Source organism: Pelodiscus sinensis, chromosome 21, assembly GCF_052426305.1.
Source record: "Pelodiscus sinensis isolate ZL-2025 chromosome 21, ASM5242630v1, whole genome shotgun sequence".
Classification (NCBI taxonomy): Eukaryota; Metazoa; Chordata; order Testudines; family Trionychidae; genus Pelodiscus; species Pelodiscus sinensis.
The window spans coordinates 25,994,311-26,008,898 of NC_143072.1; the positions used below are offsets into that span (position 1 = coordinate 25,994,311).

The 14,588-nt window shown below is 53.0% G+C and overlaps 1 protein-coding gene across 6 annotated transcripts in view; it reads left to right on the forward strand.

Moving 5' to 3' along the window:
• Nucleotides 1-14,588, forward strand: part of SSH2 (slingshot protein phosphatase 2) — a 140,401-nt gene that overhangs the window by 84,507 nt on the left and 41,306 nt on the right. The window contains exon 1 of one of the 6 annotated variants that reach the window (XM_075904611.2): nucleotides 17-8,700. The exons of 2 other annotated variants lie outside the window; for them this stretch is intronic. In XM_075904611.2, the coding sequence (XP_075760726.2) occupies nucleotides 8,696-8,700 (5 nt within the window). In that variant the 5' untranslated portion in view covers nucleotides 17-8,695. 3 more of the 6 variants (XM_075904608.2, XM_075904607.2, XM_075904605.2) reach the window with 3 other exon arrangements.

Here is a 14,588-nt window from a genome sequence, read left to right on the forward strand (position 1 = left end):
GCGGGCCCGATCCGGCCGGGGCGAGCGGCGCCGCAGCCCCGCGAACCCCCGCTGCTCGGGGAAAGTTTGCCCGGCTCCGGACCGCGGAGAGCTGGCTGGAAGCCCGCGAGCAGGCGGCCCAGTGGCCGGCCCGGGAACGGCAGCCGGAGGGGGGCTGCGGCCACCTCCACGGAGCAGGCGGATTCTTGGGAGAAGGGAGGAAATGTCCCCTTAGCTCCGCCTGGGTCCCTTCCCGGCCTGTCTCCCCGCAGCTGCCCTTCCAGGGACCGAGCTGATGAAATCCCTGCCCGGGAGCAGAGCTGGGTTTGGTCATGTGGGTCAGAAGTGCCCACTGCTCTTTGTCTTTAGGCTGGCAGGGCCCCCGCCTTCCGTGGGGCGGGAGGAACCCTTCCCCTGCCTTGAGCACAGGCGCTTTGCTAGAAAACACTCGAGTTTGTCTGAGCGGTTTTGTTCCTGTCTGGTTGATGTGGTGATTGTGATCCCCCTGTGATTTCGGGCCAGTAATCCAGGGAATGTGGGTTCTGCCGCGTGGCCAAGCTTTTCGCCAGTGGCTAGTGACTGATTTTTCAGAAGGCTGGTGGGGGTCCGCTTCTGAACATCAGATTTTTATGATAGATGCCACCCAACATCGTTAGCAGCTTGTGAAAATCTTTGCATGGATGTGCAGAAGCTTTGGAAAGGAGTTGTCCTCTTAAAGATCCAGACCGAACGTCCCGGAGTACTTGGCTTGGGTATCCGATATCAGCACATGCTATGAAAATAGGCACGGAGATTCTTCAGTCAGCAAATTAGCCTTTTCGTTTCTGTCTTGTACTGTGCTTCACTAGACTGCAAGCTGCAACAATTTACCAGCCTCCAGCTGCAGCTTTCTGCAAACTTTCTTCTCGCCCACACCTCCCCAGACTCTGAGACCGAGCGTGCTCTCTTGCACAATGTGGGTTGAGGCGCGATTGCTGGCTTTCCTTGCCGGGCTTGTGTTGAGCTGCTCTTCTGTATTCCGCACGGACACCCTGGAAACTTGAAACTTTGAGACCAGCTCTTAGCTGGATGCTGATGGTTTGGTTAATGCTCGGAGTCCCTCAACAGAAATGAGGTTCAAGGGAACACATGGCAATTCAGTTACCCCGCGGCTCTGGTAAATTCTGCAATGATCAGCCATTCCTTGTCCTGTCTCCTTTCCATTCAGGATAATGGGCAGCTTTTGTGTGGCGAGCAAGGCCTGTGTTAACTAGTTGTTGATGGAGGGAACAGGAAATGTGACCCCTTCCACCCACTTTCCCTCTGCTCTCTTGCAAACGCCTCAGCTGGAGTCCAGCTTGCTTCATGCCCCCAGACAGTGAAGCAGCTGTCACCATCCACCCACCGCTGCTCACCCCAGCACGGTTACAGGTCACGAGCAAGCTTGGCCAGCTTCAGACTGCAAAGCTCCACCTCCCATTGCCATGCTCTTGAATAGCCAGTCCCTCTAGGTTTGGGTTGGGCATTAGGAAAAACTTCCTGTCGGTGGTTAAGCCCTGGAATAAGTTGCCCAGGGAGGTTGTGGAATCTCCACCACTGGAGATATTCTAGAGCAGGTTGGCCAGACACCTGTTGGGGTGGGCTACATGGTGCTGGGTCCTGCCGTGAGGGCAGGGGACTGGACTCGATGACCTTGTGCGGACCCTTCCGGTTCTAGGGTTCTGTGATTCTCAGTGCATCTATACACAAGCACATGAATTTTGAAAGACTCAACAGTGGCTGGGGGGAGGGGTTGGTAGTAGGGGAGGATAAAGGCTCAAGGTAGACATTGGTAGTGGTGGTGTTACGCCAGATGGCTATTTTAAGAACTCAACTGCTGTTGTAACTTCTGAAGAGCCCAAGACCAGCTTGAGACTAGTTTTGATAAAATGCTGGCATGACCCCAGATGAGGCAGTATGCCTATTGTGGAGAGCTCCCATCAGAAATCTTGACGCTGCATTGTGATATAGATCGATGAGTATTCATAGATTTGTCAGAAGTCGTCACTAGTCACTGTTGTATTTCCTTTGTGTCAGACTAAACAATTGAGGCTATGTATTTGTTAGCTTTCTCTGTTTAAGGAGGGACCTGTAAGCCTTCCACCCTTGACCTCTAATGTTTGTAATCAGTTTCTCTGTTTAATTGACAACTTGCCCATCAACATCACAGCTCTCCCTTTTGTGTAAGAGTGTACTCAGGTTTTTGTAAATAGAAATCAAAATATGTTTACTTTGGGGAATCTGAGACAGGAAATCATAGGACAGGAAGAGACCTCAAGGTCATCAAGAGCAGTCCCCTACCCTCAGGACAGGATCATGCACTGCCTGATCATCCCTGATCGATACCTGTCCAACCTGCTCTTAAATATCTCCCCGATGGAGATTCCACAACCTCCCTAGGCAATTTATTCCAGTGTCTAACCACCCTGGTTGGATATTAGGAAAAACTTCTTACCTAGCTAAACCTCCCTTGCTGCAATTTAAGCCCATTGCTTCTTGGTCCTATCCCCAGAGATTAAGGAGTACAATTTGGAGGTGGGGGTTGTTGTTTGGGAACAGGATAATTGCTTGTGTTTGCTGAAACATTTCCTTTCTAATGCCTTGCTTACGTGAAGTAAACATTTTGGTGGTTATGGATACGTTTGCTCCATATACATTACTCAGCCTCAGACTGTGGGTTACAGATTTATCTGTGGAGAGAAACAAGCCAAAATGGTGGGGTAGGGGAGGGAAACGAAACTTTTCCTGTGTCCGATTTAGTAAAGGGCTTTGGGAGCCCAAGGGGGCAGTGTCCAGGAGCAGCTGCAATTGCAGTTTACGCGGAAGGGCCACCCTTTCCTTTCCTGGAGTTGGTGATAACTCAGTTATCAGAGGAGCTTGCCCTGTCCTCAGCCTTCTGGAAGTTGAGATTAACAGGCATTAAGGATTGTGTGGCCCTTCCGCTGGAGCCCAGTTTTGTATTAACACATCCATCTGGGGCAGGCCTCTAAAGGGGCAGTGGTGTGGGGTTTGTGGCAGGAGAGCGGGGAGTTTGCAGCCGTTGCTCTGTAATGAGAATGTTTTGCTTTGCAAATCAGGAATTCGGTTTGCACTCGCACGTTTTCATGCAGTTACCTGGAAAATCAGACAGTGAGGTTTTGGGGCACCGAAGCAGCCGTCTCTGTGTGGAATGGTCAAGACGGCTCCTGGGTTGCTAATGGCAGTAGTTTTGCACGTGTGTGTTCATTAGTAGATGCCCTTAGCTAATTGGCGTGCTCAGATATCTGCAAAACAAAAATGTCCCAGGTTCATGTTTTGAGTTGGTGGTTTAGTCAACTGGGCCTTGACTATCTCTCGTTCACAAGATTCAAACCAACATTTAGGAGTCTTGTTCATCAAAGTACCACCCTCAAAATGGTATCTTGATTTAGGGCTAGCTGCTACCTCTGTTGAACTCAGAGGGAGCAGCAATTGGTGGTTAGTTTATTCCCGTCTAGGACCTAAAATTTCACCCAGAGATCATGGCAGCTGTTGGAAAGATCAGGGTAGATGAGGCTGAGCTATAAATGCCCAAGAGCTGTTACAGAAGACACCTGTAGTAATCTCCACAAGTCGGTCTCCACTCTGCTTGCTCATTCTTTAGGGTTCACACCAGGTTTTGGTATATTCTCCTGTGAGTCAGTCCTTGAAATGTCTGATACTCAGCCCTGAGAAGGCAGCAAATGTTCCTTGATGTTACAAGCAGGCCTCTTCCTCTGCCTTCTGTGTTTTAGAGAGGAAGGCAGGTCCAGTGGTTAGGGCTCTCCCTGCTCCACCACAGACTTCCTGTGTGACCTTCGCCAAGTCACTTAGGGCCAGATTGTCAAAGGTCTTGAAGTGCCTCGAACTCCCATTAGGGTCTGTAACAATGGTTAACCTCACCCAGATACTTTTATTAGCGCTCTGGCTCTTACCATAGTATTTTACCAAAACGGAATTATTTATACATGTCTTATTTACTATTTTGTAAACTGAGAGAGATCTTTAATGAGTCTAGTTAAAGCTGGCCTGTTCCCTGTGATGGGAGAGAAGCTGTCCATATGTTGAAGAGACAGTTTTAGACTAAAAGGAGGCACGAAAAAGATCAGTTTCTCCAAATAAGTTTTACGTGAGCCTTGAAGTCCTTTACAGCCATGGCTGTCAACCTGTGTACCATTGTGGGCAGCAGGCAACGCCACATACGTGCTACCCGTATGGCCCTGAGGATGTCACGAGCCACAGCTGTGGTGACTGGGCTGCCGAGGGAGAACGGCTGCTTTAAAAGAAAACAGCTGAAAACTCTTTCAGCAAAGGGTTAAAGCTAGCCCGGAAATGTCTTTGCAGGTTTGGATAGCGCAGGCTGGTGCTACTGCTCAAGGTAACCAGCTTCCTTCAGAATGTGTGTAATCTACAAAGGGCGTGACAAGCTGTTAACAAACAGGGCATTTGTTTTGTACACAATGTCAACAATACTCTTTTTGACTCATTTCTTCCTCTCTTCACTGTAGGCCCTCTCCTGGGTTCCCTCTCCTGGGTTCCCTCTCCTGGGTTCCCTCCTAGGAAGCCTGATCACGCCCTTAGACCTAACTTTGCAGATTAAGCTTTACAATGTAATTCCTTGTGTGGAGGTAGGTATGTGTTCAGCCATGAACTGTGTGGCTGCCGTGTGTGTTTCCAGTATCCTGGAGGCTATTCTGTATCTCGGTGAACGGCATCCTATTGAAGAGCTTTAATTGCTTTTCTACCTTTGTAAATATTTTACCATCGTGGTGCAAATTGCTGACGCTGGGGATTTAAAGAGAGAGCTGCAGACAAATGGTGATTCCAGGAAAAGGCAGTTCCACAGGGTAACTCAAACGGCTGCTTCCAGCTGCAGGTGAAGTCATCTTGGGAATGAAGGGTCATTTGTGGTTTTGGCTGTTTGACCTCTCCAAAATAGACTGGTTAGAACGGGGGTGGGCAATAATTTTTGCTGGAAGGGGCGTGGCCTCAAAACTGAAGGGGCGGGGCCAGGATGCTTTTGGGCTTCTGCGCCCACAGACCGTGATTGGTCTGGGAGTGGAGGAGCCCCTGTGGGCCCTCCCTTCCTGTTAAGCACCCATGCCCCTGGTGGTGGGAGGAGACTTCCCATGCTCCCCCACTCCCAGGTCAATCAGGACCTGGGGGCAAGGGAGCACGCAAAGCCTCCTCCTGCCCTGCCAGGAGCACACAGTGCTTTTAAGTGCCGCATGCTTCTTGCAGGGCACAACCAGGGTGGAGGAAACTTCACATGCTCCCCCAGGCCAATCAGGGCTTGAGGGTTGGGGAGTGCACAAAGTCTTCTCCTGCCCTGCCAGAAATGCTCAGCGTTTCAAAGCGCCTCGTGCTCCTGGCAGGGCAGAGGAAACTTCGAGCGCTCTCCCTCGCTCCAGGCCCTGATTGGCCGGGGGGAGGGGGAGCATCAGGGCCTCCGCCGGCTGGATCAACATGCTTGGCAGGCCAGATCCGTCCTGTGGAGCCCCGGGCTAGCGCGTTCTGCTCAGCACTGAATGGCGATACGACGTTCCTGGCGTGCTAGCGACAGCCTTGCTTGCCTGGGCAGCCATATTGTCTGTTCCATCTTTCGTGGTAAGGAGTTGTGAACTGAACTTCGTTTCTGTGCCGCCTCTCCCCAGCAGTTAGAATGATCAGCCTGTCTGAGCATCCCCGCTGAGCTGAGTGCCCTTGCTTCCTTCTCTCCTCCTTTCTCGTTCACCCGCACACAGCTCGGGGAAGGCCTGCCACTGCCCAGTGTTTCTCCCCTTGAGACTTTTTTCCAGTGACCTCAGTGCATTTGCATAGGTGTGTTTGAGCGCTCTGGGGATCATTAACCCAGGCCGTGGATGTGTTTTCCATTTCTAGCCTTCCTGTTGGACTTCCTGTGTGTGTTCCTGGAGGTGGTGTGTGTTTGGTTTCACTGATCTTTTGTGGGCCATTGTCAGAGACAGAATATGGGACGAGACGGACCAGGATGGCCATTCCTACGTGGGGAAGAGGAAGGGATGCCTGAAATAGGGCCAGGACTTGAGCACGCTATCAGTGATCCCTGAATAACAAGTTGTCAGGCAATAAATATTTAGCTGGTCTTCCAGATTCACGTTGGAAGGGCCATGAACCGTGCCAGTCGCCTCTGAGATGCTGGGGTCTGGTGGGACTGCCGTGTCAATGTTCACTCCCAGGGGAAAAAATGGTTTTCCTGTAAAAGTTACTGGTCGCTCCCAGCGTCTGTAAAGACAAGAACCCATCAGTAGAGAATGGCCCTTCTGGGGCCAGCTGATATCTAGGCTGCCTGGTTCTTGCCCAGGACTGCACCTCTTTGGGGTCGTTGTTACAGAACCTCAGGCTAAAGCAGGATTTCCGGGAAGGGATGTAAATGCCTTCTGGCTAATGTTGCTGGGATGCTGATTATCTGGCCAGTCTCTCCAGGGTCAGTCAGTTCAGTCAGTTCCCTGCCACACTGGCCTGACCCACAGCCCGGGAGCCATATTCTCCGGAGCTGGTTTACAGCTAGTTCAGCAGGCCCGTTTCCTACCTTCTGCTACACGCTGAGCAGAATCAGAAATTCAGCGTGAAGTCTGACCCCCATCTTCAGCTGGATTCTCGTGTGACGTCAGCCTGCTATTCAGAGAACCTTTTTCCCACACACAGGAAGTCAGGCCAACCCTGCGCCCTTAACTTTGAACTTCTTAGCTTGTGTTGGCCTGTTGTTGACATAACGTGGCGTCATTTGTTTGCTTAAAGGCAGCTTTGCGCTGGGAGTGTGTTTATAGACACTTAAGTGTTGGAGCTTTCATTCAGCAATCGACAGCTACCTGGGACTAGTCCGACTGGGTACCTAGCTACACCCAGTTACATCATGTAAGATCTGAAATCATTGATGAAAGAGACTTCCATGTCGTAAGCCAGTCGCTAACTGACACACATGCTCCGGGCGCTGTTTTCATTGGCTTCCACGTTTATCGTATCCGGTTCTGGCTGCATGGGGGTGAGTGAGGAGACAGATCTGATTGGACTGTGGATGCCTCTGGCATAGCAACACTGTTCCAGAGGAGAGGTTTTACATTGGGAATAAAGACCTTAGAAAACAGGGATGTAAATTTGGTAAGTATCACCCTTTACTGGGTGTTGCTTACTGGTAATGGGTTAACCGGCACCCAGCCTAGCCGGAGCAGCCCAGGCGGGTGGTTAATCACTTAAACATACAGTTTAAACATCGTTTAACTGGTTAACATTTTCAACACTATTTTCATCCCTGATAGGAAAGGTGGAACCAAACCTAGAGAGCAGTTCACGTGGGTCAGGGAGTGATCCTTGAGAAGCACGTCCTAGCCAGTTGCTGGGCTGACTGGAAAGGTAATTGGGTGAAATTCTGTCCTGCCTTCTCAACAAGGTCAGCCTGGCCGATCTAATGATCCCTCCTGGCTTTGAAGCTCTCTGAATGTGTATTGCCCCCTAGAGTGTCGTCCCAACGGGGAGCGGTCCAGGGGCCCCGTCTCTGCGAGCCCAGCCCCTGGTCTGCATGCTCTCCATTGGGAAATTTGTGAACTCGAGAAAGGAAGGTTCTGGCAGTTGGCCAGTCATGTGCACGTATCTGTGTCTCCTCGTGAAGTGCGGAGAACTAAGTGGTGAAAAAACATTTCCAAGAAACTAGAAACATTCTCTGAAGTAGGGGCACGTGTGTCAACTAAAGTAACAAGCGGGTTTTGTTTTCACAGCGTGGAACGACCGCATTTACTTCAGTGCATCTGTCTGTCTATGCGAGTACTTGACTGAGCCTCGTCGCCATAGTAGCTGGACGTGTGCGGCACTTTCCTTTACTGACAGCGGTGATTAACAAGCAGAGATTTGCGCTTTCTCCTGAAACCCCTCTTGTTGCCTCCTAGGCTAAACCCACAAATCGTTTGTTCTTTCTCTGAACAAATGTGTGTGTCCTTTGAGTAGCCAATACTGAAGACCACGTGTTTGCATGTGTATTTTGTAAGGATGGGCTTACACAAACTGTGTTGTCCGATATTGGTGTGACCGTCGCTCAGCTTCCCAGTAAATAACCCTCTTTTCTGGGCTTTGTGTACATGTGGCTAAAACTTGTGGCAGACATTTGGTTTTTGGTGCAGATATAGCCTGTCTGCCTGTCCCTCTGGTTTAGAGTTTGTGACGTGGCTTGGGGGAACAAGTCAAATTAAGTTCAGATTCATCTTTTGACCCAGCACAGCCTCAGAACATTCTAGGAGCTGAGAGTTGCTAGATTACTGCGATGCCTCCAAAACCGTGTATTTACAAAGCCTCATAGACCTTCAATCACAAAAGCTATTTTCTGAGCTTAAGTGTTAGGGTGTCTTGAAGGTTCACGTCGGGTCTTACTGTTGCAGGCTGTTTACTATTCCGCTCAGAAACCCTCCTGTGCTGTCACAGGTAAACAAGCCTGCATTTCTCTTGCTTTTTGAATATTGCAAGTTGAATAGTGTCTTTGCTTGGGTCCGTCTGAGCCTCCTGTTCGTTGTATGGTGTCACCATGTATGATGTCACCATCTTCTTACATCATAGTTGGTTGCTGTGGCATCATGGTCACACCAGAAGGTTGATCTCTGGTGGGAAATAAGTAGTAGAAAAAAAGCTCTCTGAGGAACAAGTGTCCACCTTTACTACCAAGGCTCTTTGTAGGAAAAGAAATCGGAAGAGAAATATGAGGTGTGTGCCATGTTTATACAAAGTGATCAGCTGTGTACAAGCCTTCAGTTGGTTTGTTTTTTCTTCCTTCAGTAAAGGTGTTACAAGGAGGTGGGAGGAAAAATTGTTCATCTTGGCCTCTGATGACAGGACAAGAAGTAAGGGGCTTCATTTGCAGCAAGGAAGGTTTAGGTTGGACATTAGGGAAAACTTCCTACCTGAAAGGGTGTTAAACACTGGAATCAATTGCCCAGGGAGGTTGTGGAATCTCCATCGGTGGAGATATTTCAGAGCAGGTTGGACGGACACCTGTCAGGGATGATCTGTGGTGGTGTTTGGTCCTGCCATGAGGACAGGGGACTGGATTCGATGACCTTGCGAGGTCTCTTTTAGTGCTAGGGCTCTATGATTTTTGCACAGGGACTATTGTTTGCAGGAACCGTATTCCACACGTGTGCTTTAGACAGTCGTCGTTTCTCCTTGGATTGTATTTTGCACGGTCCGTGTTCACCTTGGACGGTGGCAGCTCGCCAGTGGATTGATGTGAGTAGTCAGACTTAAACCACTGCTGGAGTCTCCAGGGAGCCAGCGAGGCTATTTTGGGTCAGACAGGCTGGGGTAGGTCACTCTGACTTTGCAAGAGAGAGATTCACCTTTGGCCTCTCCTCATCAACAAGCCAGACCAGTTGCACTTGAACATTCAGTGGACGAGGCGCAAGTAGGAGTAACTGTAGCTGGCCCAGTTTTCAGGAGTGGTCAGAATTCAACGAGTCTCTTCGCCAGCCCCAGGCTTTCTGAAGGAGGGGATGCAAGCCGCGCTTGGAAGGCAGCTGAGCTATGGAAAGGCGATTGTGAGGTGGTGAGTGCTCCCGAATGGCTGCTGAGCTTTGCTGCCCCTTGCTGCGAAAGGGCAGGTGGGGAAATGCGAAAACAGAAAAGCCAGAACCGCTGGGTTCTTTGGGGAGTTTCAGGCTTGGAAACCAGTGAGCGGGTATGGAAGCAAATTGTTGCCAGCATCCCCATGAGCCTCCCATCCCTCCTCGGCCGGCCGGGGAAGAGCAAGCAAATTGGGACTGTGCGCACTCAGGCACCCCACTAGCAATGGAGCTTGGGCGAGGGTGGGCTGTGAATTGTCTCGTGGCACGTGCAGCGTGGGCCTGCCGAGCAGTGGCGGCGGGTGCTGCTATCGCCTCTCATGAGATGGCAGGGCTGGTAAAGAAGCCGGGCACTTGGGGCTCCAGGTGTCTGAGGGCTGGGTCCCTGAACGGACAGGCGCCCCGGCCGTATGCATGGGGAGTGGGCAAGGCTTCACTTTGTGTTGCCTGGCTCATGGGAGGCGAGGCGCCGCTGCTTTCGTGTCCTCCCTGTGTCGCGTTACGAAGCAGTGTCGCACGGGCCTTGATCTTTAACTCCTTACTGACCCGGGAGAGGGCCCTGCTGTGTATCCCGGGACTGCGTGGGCTGCTTTGTAGCTTTTGGGAGGGGCCTTGCCTCTTAGAGTGCGTGACGGGCCTTGTTGACTCCAGACGTGGCTTGTGGGGTATTACGCTGAGCTAGAAACCCCTGGCAATGGGGTAATTGGCATGTTGAGTGGTCCCCGAACTGTGGGGTATACCCACCTAAAGGGACACAGAGGAGAACATTCAGGGGGCACACAGAGGGGCGCAAGCAGCACCCATGGGTGACAGGGAGAGAGCACCATGCTTCCAGCCCTGCTTCTCCCCCAGACCAGCTCCTCTCCCAACCCCATTCGCCCCCAGCTCCGCTCTGCCCCCCCCCAGCTTTCTCCCCTCTCCCCCAGCTCTGCCTTCAGCCCAAGCGCCGTTGCTGCAGTGGCCTGGGTTGTGCAGTAATGGGGGGTGGGGAGGACAGACAGACTGCTAATGGTAAGGGGGTGAGGGTGACTGGAAAAGTTTGTGTTGCATGGAGACTAGGTAGGCCTCAGTTGTTGAAAGATCGCGTCAGTACTGCCCACTGGATCCTTCTCACGGAGCTGTATCTTGTGGGCTCCCTGAGTCAGTCCCGGTGCTGACCCAAGCAGCGTTTTCATGAATGCCTTGGCTAACGGAGTGGAAAGTGCGCGGGTCATGTTGGCAGGGGACCCCGTGCTGAGAGGGGTGCGAGCCCCGTGGAGGGCAGGGTTAGCATTAAATGGCCTTGACCGATTGGAGAACTGGTCCCAATTCAACAAGGTGGAATTCAGTGAAGGCAAGTGCAGAGTACTTCGCGTCCGAGGGCAAACCAAGCGCACCGCTCAAGTGGGGGATAACTGGCTAGGCAGGAGTGCGGCTGAGGGGGCCTGGGGACGATCGTGGATCATGGGATTGACTATGAATCACGAACAGAAGGCTGCCACGGCTCTGGAGCTGCATTGTGGCGTGGCGTGAGTGAGGCCCGGGAGAGCCCTCTAGGCTGCGCTTTAGGGAAGATGTGGACAAACGGGAGTGTCCAGAGGAGAGCTCCGCACATGATCAGAGGGTTACAAGCCCTGACCGCTGCAGAAGGGTTACAAGCTGGGCAGGAAGACTGAGGAGGATCTGATAAGCCTTCCAGTAGGCGAAGGGCTGCTATAGAGAAGACTGCAATCCTAGTTCTCCATGCCCACTGGCGAGGGGAGAAGAAATGGGCTTCATCCGCAGCCGGGGAGAGTCAGGTGAGATACGGGGAGGAGGAGGATGCTTTCTAACTCTCGGGGTAGTGCCGTTCCCGAGCCGGCTCCTGGGAGGTTGTGGCATCCCCATCGCTGGAGGTTTGGAAGAGCAGGTTGGACAAGCTCTTGCTGGGCTTGGTCCTGCTTCAGCCCGGGGGCTGGACTTGCTGGTTTCTTGCGGTTCCTTCCAGCCATGCTGCTCTGAGAGTCTGAGGTGCCCCAGCAGTAAGTGAACATGTAGCTGGGCCCGACAGCGAATATGGGGCTGCAGGGACGTGTCTGAAAATTCCCCTGGTTGCTCCTGGTTCCTTCCTCTCCGCCTTTGAGAGGGGAGGTTGGGGGGCTGTTGGGTTTCTCTTGGCGCTCTGGGGGAAGTCACAGGAATGCTCGGTGTTTTGCTTCCTTGTGCCAGACGACTTTCTTTAGGGTAAGTCTTGGTAAGGCCCATTGGCCAGTGCTTGAAAGCCGTGCTTGGAAGGTCTCTCGTCCTCCAATGCCTCTCCACCCCAGCAGCAGCCCTTCTTCAGTGGGACTTGACGAACAGCAGCGATGTTTGTTCACCCTACCGGCCGCCAGCCGCGGTTTCAGAGGGGCAGGGAGGGTGATGGACAGGAACGTGAGGAATGAAGCACTCTTGGTAAGTTGATCCTGAGCCAAGAGCAAATTGGCAATGTCGCTACCAAGGAAAACTCGCCAGGCAGACTTGGAGGGCCTGGGAAGCCACGCTGGATTGGCATTTAAAAATCAATCTCAGGTTCATCTCAGCTTCTGATTGGGGGTGTGCTCAGTGATTCCTGAGTCCTAGTGGTTATCGCAGCGGATACGTGTCTGCACTGAGAAAATGGCGGTGCACCTCGCCGTCCTCATGGTGACATGCTGGCACCTCTGCCAGCTGCCTTGCACATGGAGGAGCGCAGTGAGATGCCACAGTGGCTTAAAAATTCCTTCCTGCCTCTCTGCTGCACCTGCCTCATAGATATGCAGGGGAAACGCTCACAGCAAACTTCCTGAGGGCAGACAAGTCCGTGGGGCGAGGGGGGCAGGAGCAGAAGTGACCTGCCTGCCCCACAGTACCATTCCATCCAGCACAGCTCACGGCCCCTCTTCTTTCCCGCGCTCTACGTTTTGGCAGTCCAGTGAGCGGTGACGTGTGGCTCGTCACACCCCTGCTGGTCTGCAACGGCCTCTTGAGACACTGCTCCAGTGTGTTTTGCCTTGCGGCGTTTTATCAATGAGGTGGTTCTGCTTCAAGACTAACGTGTTTGCGAAGACTCCCCTACATCCGCCGCCGCCCGCCGTGGTTTTAGCGAGCCGGAGGGATGCGCTGCATGGGTGGTAGTGCACTCTGCTAGGGTGAACAGGACCCCGGCCTCTTGCGGGGGAGCACCGCGCTAGTTAGTCCCAGGGCAGAGTACTGCCGCTTTCCCGGGCGAGGGCTGCTGGCCTAGAGCCGACAAAGGGAAGCGCCGGAGTCTCTGTCTAGGTATTTCACGTATCAAATGGATGGTTTAGTCAGTACAGGAAAGTCTGTCTTTGCTAACCAATGGTCATTGCTGGGAATTGTTTCCAGTCCCATTAGGAGAGAGACATTTTTGCTTTCCCTGTCCCTGTGAACGGGGCTCTTGCACCAAGTGAGTCACTGTCCTGTTTGCAAAGCTAGAGTCCCGTCCATCGCAGCGTGGGGGTGGGCACACCGGGCGCTCGGTTACGGCGCCGTCACCGGCGCATCCAAAGCTCCCAGCGATTGCCAGTCTCACTTCGGGGCTGCGGAGAGAAGCCTGAGCACGAGCGTTCAGAACACCCTTCATTGGGATTGGTTGTTGCCTGTCTGGTAACCGAGCGGGCTGTTACATGTGAGAGCGGGGTAGAGATGTGGGTGGTTAACGAGTAAACGTCACCCTTACCCGTTCTGGTTAACCGGCCGGGGCTGGAGCAGCCGCCCGCCCCCATTTACTTGGTTAACTGGTTAAACAGAATGCTTCACTAGTTAACTAATTAAATGGGGTTTGACATCCCTAGTTGCCTCAGCACAAAGGGCTGGTTGAGCCCCAGGTGGACGCGGGGAGCAGAAAATGCAGTGGGAGCGTGGGAGAATAAATACAGTGGCAGGTGAGCAGCTGTGCCACAAAACTCCTGCCACGTCACGCGAGTCTTCTGCTGAGAGCGTCGTCACCGCGTGGCTCCGCACCTGGTTCCAATTGCAGCGTTGGCCCTGTGGCCGGAGGGGGGCAGCCATGTGTCCTCCTCCGACATGGGCCTGCTGCAGGGAGGTGCTTGGTGGGCCGTCCTCTGAGGCAGCCCGTCTTCTCCGCAGCAGAAGGGGCCCTCTGATCCGGCCCTCGTTCCCAGCGGTTTGGGGCCGTGGCACTGCACTTCCGCAGGGTCTGCAGCAGCTGCCTGCTTTCCTCGCCTTGCCGCCATTGCTGGCTTCAGTTCAGTCGTGCCAGGGTAGCGATGGAAGCACTAGCACCACACCGCCAGGTAGTTTCAAGCACCGTGCTGTCGGGGCCTGCCGAGGGAGGCGTCCGGAACATGGTCGTGGTGCTGGTACGCCTCGTCATGGTGAGAGGGCAGTAACCGTAGAGACCAGGCTACCTCGCGGCTCCAAATGCAGCTTGCGCAAGATTTGCTTTGTAATCCCGGTCCCCCTTGTACTGTGCGTCCTTCCTTCCGGATTGGTTTCCCTGGTTGCTGGCTGGCGCCCTCCAGCTCACATCTCCGTTAGCTGCCCCCGCCGTGCGTGCAGCAGCCGTGCCCCCAAACAGACTGAACGTTTCCCTTGGGCGCGGCAGCCCTCCTTGTCCCTGGTGAGCCGACCGATTCCCGCCCATCTGCCAGGCCAGATTGGTGTGCAGGAGGGATTGGGAGTGAGCGTGGGGGTTAGGGCAGGTGTGAATCAAGACCAGATCCAAATTCAGCTCAGTGCTGGCAAGGGGAGTCCAGATTCCCCACTTCATGGGGAATGCAGCCAGGACACTCCATGTAGGAGAGCCGGCGGTCCCGGTTCCTTTTCCATCTTCGTCGCGCTGGCCATGCTTTGGCTAAATATAGATGGCCCTGGACTTGACTAATATGGAGAGGGACAGTATGTTGACCTCAGTGTGTCTCCCTTGACTTCTGTTACAGTAATATTTAAAGCAACAGCGCCTCTTTGGTTTGAAACTACCGGGCTCTGCTAGCCAGACCAAACATGGTGCGGTCTAGGGGTGCAGAGAGTCTCGCCCAGCTACACTTAAAGAAGTTTGTGCCTTAGATTAGC